Genomic DNA, 7,500 nt, shown 5'->3' on the forward strand with positions numbered 1-7,500 from the left:
CAAACACTACTCCTTAATACCACACCAGCACCACTCCTTAATACCACACCACCACCACTCCTTAATACCACACCAGCACCACTGCAGCCAAAGCCAACCATAAAGCCCCATAGAGATGAAACGAGGCCCCACATCCTCTCTGCCATTGAAGACTTCTGCGACAGCATCGGCACCAACCACTGAGGGATTTATTTTAAAGTATCTATTTCTTGTTGCGTTATTCTTACTGTTACCTGCAGTGCTGGGATGTCTGTTATCTTCTTAATATTTCAACCCCTTTTTTCTCCTCAATTTCAATCTTGTCGGCAAAGGTCGAGTCAAGGTCGAACCCTGGTCTGTAGTGACGCCTCAATACTGCGATGCAATGCCTTAGACCGCTGTGATACAGCCTGGGATCGAACCCTGGTCTGTAGTGACGCCTCAATACTGCGATGCAATGCCTTAGACCGCTGTGATACAGCCTGGGATCGAACCCTGGTCTGTAGTGACGCCTCAATACTGCGATGCAATGCCTTAGATCGCTGTGATACAGCCTGGGATCGAACCCTGGTCTGTAGTGACGCCTTAATACTGCGACGCAATGCCTTAGACCGCTGTGATACAGCCTGGGATCGAACCCTGGTCTGTAGTGACACCTACAGACCAGTGTTCGCAAAACCGGAGGCCCTGGGATGTTTTTCTAAGGAGTATAATTCATTGGCTGATCCCTCCGGTGGGATTCCTACTTAACCCACAGGAAGTCCCACCCAGTTGACCATAAATGGTGATAGCCTTCAATGGCGCTGCCCATGTTAAAACGGGCTTTGTGACTCACGTGTGCCCTCTAACCATCTCTATGCCTCGCACACACCTCTCTCGCCCACTCCATAAAACACACAGGGAGCACCACAATGCAAACACGCTAGCTTCCGTCATCAATCACCCAAGCATAAAGCAAGCTGTCCTACTAAAGCTATACAGGGACACTATACCTAAAACGTCGACCTATTGAACCTTGAGACTTATTCAGAAGAATAAGTTATGGTTGCAAATGCAAAAAAGGGGGTTTAGAATGACTGAGGTTTGAGTTGACCGCAGAATTGAACACATGTTGTAGTGAAGACAATTCATTAGTCATGAATATAACAGAGAACACACAAAGAGGATGTCTATGATAACATAGCAACTCCTTCCCCGGGGGGGAACGAATTCAGTTACTACTACTAACAAATAAAACTACACATCACTTAAAAAACATAATAACAGCTGTGTGTGAGATCTAAGACAGTGGAAAGGGAGGACAGAGCCACAGAGATATAGGCTATATGTCCTAGGTATTAATATACATGTGCTATAGAGGACTCACCTGAATGGAGGACATCTGAGCGTACCCTCTCCAGCTGAACCCTTCAAACTCCAGGGGGTTGTAGCCGAAGCGCACCGGCCGCCCGTCCAGCATGGTACCCTCCTCTATCTCAAACTTCAGGTGGTGCAGGTCTGGAAAGTAGTGGTCTGGACGAGGCCTTGAAAGGAGAGACGGAATGCTGGTTTAAAAAAATATATATATAATTTACGTTTAAAATAATATTTTCAGTAAATGAAAATAGAAAGCCTCCTATTGGGTATCGTATGTTTCTTGGGGGAAAAAAGTGATCAGGAAATGACAATGGGACTCTTCTTCTTTTTTTCTATCTGTGAGGCAAACAGACACACCCCTTTTTCACTCACATGTTACACTTGGATCCCTCCACGTTGGGTCTGCAACGACATCTCCCGGTCCTCTCCCCACAGGACTGACCCACTGATCCTCCAATGTCACACTGACAGCCTGCAGTCACACACACACACACCAACACATCTAGAGGACCTGATATACTGCTGTACAACCTTTATAGTTTATTTAAAAAAATGTATAGTACACCAGACTGGTGTTATTGTAACAGAGGAGATTTGGAATTCGCCCTCTCGAGGTATCTCTACTTGAGACATGTAAAGCCCAACTTTTTCCCCCGAACCATGAGGATGTCCTCTTGATCTAATGGTTAAGATGTTGGGTTGGCGAGCAGAACTAGGACCCCTGGTTTACTTGGCCTATCCACAGGGGGTACTAGGATCCTTGGGGGTACCTAGCCTATCCACAGGGGGTACTAGGATCCCTGTGGGTACCTAGCCTATCCACAGGGGTACTAGGATCCCTGGGGGTACTTGGCCTATCCACAGGGGGTACTAGGATCCCTGGGGGTACCTAGCCAATCCACAGCGGGTACTAGAGAAGACTCATGAGACCATAGGCCTACTGGTAGATTGTACAAGAGGGGCTACTTCAGGGGTCCTCTGGACAGAGCAACATTCAGTTGGTGGGACAGTAGTCGAAGGGTTACCTTGACAGCCGAAGAAGCTGCCACTCTGCAGGTTGAAGTATCCGTCTTTACACACAGAGCAGGTGCCACTGCACACGTTGGGTTTACAGTGACATTGGCCGTTGTTCTGAAGGAGCCCGAGAAAAATAAAAAAACTTTTAAAGATCCGTTGAATTGAAACAAGTAGTGGTCTAATTTAACTGTATGTTCCATCTGTATCGTGACAGAACTCTACTGTAGCTAGCCAGTATTACTGGTCTAATTGAACTGTATGTTCCATCTGTACCGTGACAGAACTCTACTGTAGCTAGCCAGTATTACTGGTCTAATTGAACTGTATGTTCCATCTGTATCGTGACATAACTCTACTGTAGCTAGCCAGTATTACTGGTCTAATTGAACTGTATGTTCCATCTGTATCGTGACAGAACTCTACTGTAGCTAGCCAGTATTACTGGTCTAATTTAACTGTATGTTCCATCTGTATCGTGACAGAACTCTACTGTAGCTAGCCAGTATTACTGGTCTAATTGAACTGTATGTTCCATCTGTATCGTGACAGAACTCTACTGTAGCTAGCCAGTATTACTGGTCTAATTGAACTGTATGTTCCATCTGTACTGTGACAGAACTCTACTGTAGCTAGCCAGTATTACTGGTCTAATTTAACTGTATGTTCCATCTGTATCGTGACAGAACTCTACTGTAGCTAGCCAGTATTACTGGTCTAATTGAACTGTATGTTCCATCTGTACTGTGACAGAACTCTACTCTAGCTAGCCAGTATTACTGGTCTAATTTAACTGTATGATCCATCTGTACCGTGATAGAACTCTACTGTAGCTAGCCAGTATTACTGGTCTAATTTAACTGTATGTTCCATCTGTATCGTGACAGAACTCTACTGTAGCTAGCCAGTATTACTGGTCTAATTGAACTGTATGTTCCATCTGTACCGTGACAGAACTCTACTGTAGCTAGCCAGTATTACTGGTCTAATTTAACTGTATGTTCCATCTGTATCGTGACAGAACTCTACTGTAGCTAGCCAGTATTACTGGTCTAATTTAACTGTATGTTCCATCTGTATCGTGACATAACTCTACTGTAGCTAGCCAGTATTACTGGTCTAATTTAGCTGTATGTTCCATCTGTACCGTGACAGAACTCTACTGTAGCTAGCCAGTATTACTGGTCTAATTTAACTGTATGTTCCATCTGTACTGTGACAGAACTCTACTGTAGCTAGCCAGTATTACTGGCTGCTTCATGTCAAATAAATCAGTTGAATCGTTGAGAAAAAACCTTTTCACCTGAGCACACTCTGCCACACCGGCCACAGTCCCTTCAACGTTGCATTCACAGTCTGGGAGACGGAGGAACACACAGAAAATACAATGAATTTTTGTCATTCACTTCAGGAAGTAGTATAGGAAGTAGTAGAATCTACTGCTACCCAAACTGAATTTATCACGTTTGAAACAGGTCAACCCAAAGTCTACTACATAAATGATTCACAATAACAAGCACAATGTTTCCTTTTGATAAAACAGGAAGTGTAAAGATGTCTCCTTTTGATAAAACAGGAAGAGTAGATGTCTCCTTTAAAAAAAATTTTGACCCCCTTTTCTCCCCAATTTCGTGGTATCCATTTGTTAGTAATTACTATCTTGTCTCATCGCTACAACTCCCGTACGGGCTCGGGAGAGACGAAGGTTGAAAGTCATGCATCCTCCGAAACACAGCCCAACCTAGCCGCACTGCTTCTTAACACAGCGCGCATCCAACCCGGGAAGCCAGCTGCACCAATGTGTCGGAGGAAACACAGTGCACCTGGCAATCTTGATTAGCGTGCACTGCGCCCGGCCCGCCACAGGAGTCACTAGTGCGCGATGAGACAAGGATATCCCTACCGGCCAAACCCTCCCTAACCCGGACGATGCTAGGCCAATTGTGCGTCGCCCCACGGACCTCCCGGTCGCGGCCGGCTGCGACAGAGTCTGGGCACGAACCTAGAGTCTTTGGTTTGGCCCTGTCCGGGGGTGTCCTCGGATGGGGCCACAGTGTCTCCTGACCCCTCCTGTCTCAGCCTCCAGTATTTATGCTGCAGTAGTTTATGTGTCGGGGGGCTAGGGTCAGTTTGTTATATCTGGAGTACTTCTCCTGTCCTATTCGATGTCCTGTGTGAATCTAAGTGTGCGTTCTCTAATTCTCTCCTTCTCTCTTTCTTTCTCTCTCTCGGAGGACCTGAGACCTAGGACCATGCCCCAGGACTACCTGACATGATGACTCCTTGCTGTCCCCAGTCCACCTGGCCGTGCTGCTGCTCCAGTTTCAACTGTTCTGCCTTATTATTATTCGACCATGCTGGTCATTTATGAACATTTGAACATCTTGGCCATGTTCTGTTATAATCTCCACCCAGCACAGCCAGAAGAGGACTGGCCACCCCACATAGCCTGGTTCCTCTCTAGGTTTCTTCCTAGGTTTTGGCCTTTCTAGGGAGTTTTTCCTCGCCACCGTGCTTCTACACCTGCATTGCTTGCTGTTTGGGGTTTTAGGCTGGGTTTCTGTACAGCACTTTGAGATATCAGCTGATGTACGAAGGGCTATATAAATAAATTTGATTTGATTTGATATGATTTGGTGGCACAAGTAGACCACTGCGCCACCCGGGAGGCTAAAGATGTCTCCTTTTGATAAAACAGGAAGTGTACAGATGTCTCCTTTTTGATGAAACAGGAAGTGTACAGATGTCTCTTACTGGAACATCTGTAGACGGTGTCAGGTGACAGGTTCCAGAACAGAGGTTTACACCTGTCACAGGCCACACCCTCCACGTAAGGCCGACACTCACAGGAACCCTGTTAAAAGACGTGTAGAGATGACTAAACAATGAACAACAGTACAGAATATATGTTGCATTTCGTTAAAAAAACATATTTTATTAGAAACCGAACGAACCGTAGATGTAAGCTACTTACAACAGTTGGCAGGACCTCGTTCTGCACAGAGCCGGCTGGGTTGCATGTGCCAGCTGTTCAGGGGAGAAAGTAACACATCGTTTAGTTTATCTCTTCGTCTCTTTAACTCTCTCTCTCTCTCTCTCTGGGACAATAAAGTAGAAACTTGAACTTGAAAGATTGAGATCAAGTTTAAGTTTAAGATCAAGATGGACTCTAGTCTTACCTTGGCACATAGGGAATCCGTAGGTTCCAGAGCTGCAGGTGTCACACCTCTGTCCCACGACGTTGGGTAGACAGGTACACTGACCACTCACCTGGTCACAGCTACTGAACCTGGAGCCCTCAGCTGAGCACTGACAAGCTGAGGGAGAAGAGAGATATTAACACATTAGCATAGTAGCTGTGGAGCGAGATAGCCAGCTAGCATTTAGCTACATTCAGAAAACTTTTAAAAATTGATCCTTAATTTAACTAGGCAAGTCAGTTATGAACAAATTCTTATTTACAATGACGGCCTCCCGGGAACAGTGGGTTAATTGCCTTGTTCAGGGGCAGAACGACAGATTTTTAACCTTGTCAGCTCGGGGGATTCGATTTAGCGATCGTTCGGTTACTGGTCCAACGCTCTAACCACTAGGCTACCTGCTGCCTCTACACTCTAACCACTAGGCTACCGGCCGCCCCTACACTCTAACCACTAGGCTACCTGCCACCTCTACACTCTAACCACTAGGCTACCTGCTGCCTCTACACTCTAACCACTAGGCTACCGGCCGCCCCTACACTCTAACCACTAGGCTACCTGCCACCTCTACACTCTAACCACTAGGCTACCTGCCGCCTCTACTCTCTAACCACTAGGCTACCGGCCGCCCCTACACTCTAACCACTAGGCTACCTGCCACCTCTAAACTCTAACCACTAGGCTACCTGCCTCCTCTACACTCTAACCACTTAGGCTACCTGCCGCCTCTACACTCTAACCACTTAGCCTACCTGCCACCTCTACACTCTAACCACTTAGGCTACCTGCCACCTCTACACTCTAACCACTAGGCTACGCTGCGTCCTCTACACTCTAACCACTAGGCTACCTGCCGCCTCTACACTCTAACCACTTAGGCTACCTGCCACCTCTACACTCTAACCACTAGGCTACCTGCCTCCTCTACACTCTAACCACTAGGCTACCTGCCGCCTCTACACTCTAACCACTAGGCTACCTGCCTCCTCTACACTCTAACCACTAGGCTACCTGCCACCTCTACACTCTAACCACTAGGCTACCTGCCTCCTCTACACTCTAACCACTAGACTACCTGCCTCCTCTACACTCTAACCACTAGGCTACCCTGCCACCTCTACACTCTAACCACTAGGCTACCCTGCCTCCTCTACACTCTAACCACTAGGCTACCTGCCGCCTCTACACTCTAACCACTTAGGCTACCTGCCACCTCTACACTCTAACCACTAGGCTACCTGCCTCCTCTACACTCTAACCACTAGGCTACCTGCCGCCTCTACACTCTAACCACTAGGCTACCTGCCACCTCTACACTCTAACCACTAGGCTACCTGCCACCTCTACACTCTAACCACTTAGCCTACCTGCCTCCTCTACACTCTAACCACTAGGCTACCTGCCTCCTCTACACTCTAACCACTAGGCTACCTGCCTCCTCTACACTCTAACCACTAGGCTACCTGCCTAGGCTACCTGCCTACCTATAGAAAAAACACATAATGCAAAGGATCCAATGTTGGAGAGAAACGTCTTCATTAACATATTTATAAATAAGTGTACCGAGTTTTTTTAACATATTGAATCAATCTGATTTTAACAACCAATCAGGCTTTGAGATGTCGTCTGAACTCGGACAACTTACGCGTGCAGCTGGGGAAGCCGTAGAAACCAGGAGCACACTGGTCACAGGCGGTACCGCTGTAGTTGGGTCTGCAGTGGCAGTGACCCGACACACTGCAGCTGGAGCCCAGGGAGGTGCGAGGATCACAGGTGCACACTGGGTAAACAGGAAGTGACAACATCATGAGATCATGAAAGCATCAATTTAACAAATCTACAAATAATTAGGAGTTATTTAGGATTAAGTTACAGGATGATTCGTCTCAGGATGATTCGTCTCTCTACCCAGACCAAACGGTCTGGGTAGAGAGTTGGGCACCTCCACAAA

The 7,500-nt window shown here is 46.9% G+C and overlaps 1 protein-coding gene across 1 annotated transcript in view; it reads right to left on the minus strand.

Moving 5' to 3' along the window:
* The window catches only part of LOC139369000 (laminin, alpha 5), a 224,535-nt gene that overhangs the window by 97,668 nt on the left and 119,367 nt on the right, over window positions 1-7,500 (minus strand). Inside the window, exons 15-22 of the mRNA XM_071108558.1 lie at window positions 7,195-7,329; window positions 5,529-5,666; window positions 5,324-5,376; window positions 5,104-5,203; window positions 3,653-3,705; window positions 2,361-2,466; window positions 1,708-1,807; window positions 1,346-1,502 (exon numbers count right to left, since the gene is read on the minus strand). Coding sequence (XP_070964659.1) covers window positions 1,346-1,502; window positions 1,708-1,807; window positions 2,361-2,466; window positions 3,653-3,705; window positions 5,104-5,203; window positions 5,324-5,376; window positions 5,529-5,666; window positions 7,195-7,329 — 842 coding nt within the window. The remainder of the gene's footprint in view (window positions 1-1,345; window positions 1,503-1,707; window positions 1,808-2,360; window positions 2,467-3,652; window positions 3,706-5,103; window positions 5,204-5,323; window positions 5,377-5,528; window positions 5,667-7,194; window positions 7,330-7,500) is intronic.

The sequence above is a fragment of the Oncorhynchus clarkii genome, chromosome 16, assembly GCF_045791955.1.
Source record: "Oncorhynchus clarkii lewisi isolate Uvic-CL-2024 chromosome 16, UVic_Ocla_1.0, whole genome shotgun sequence".
NCBI classification, from domain to species: Eukaryota; Metazoa; Chordata; class Actinopteri; order Salmoniformes; family Salmonidae; genus Oncorhynchus; species Oncorhynchus clarkii.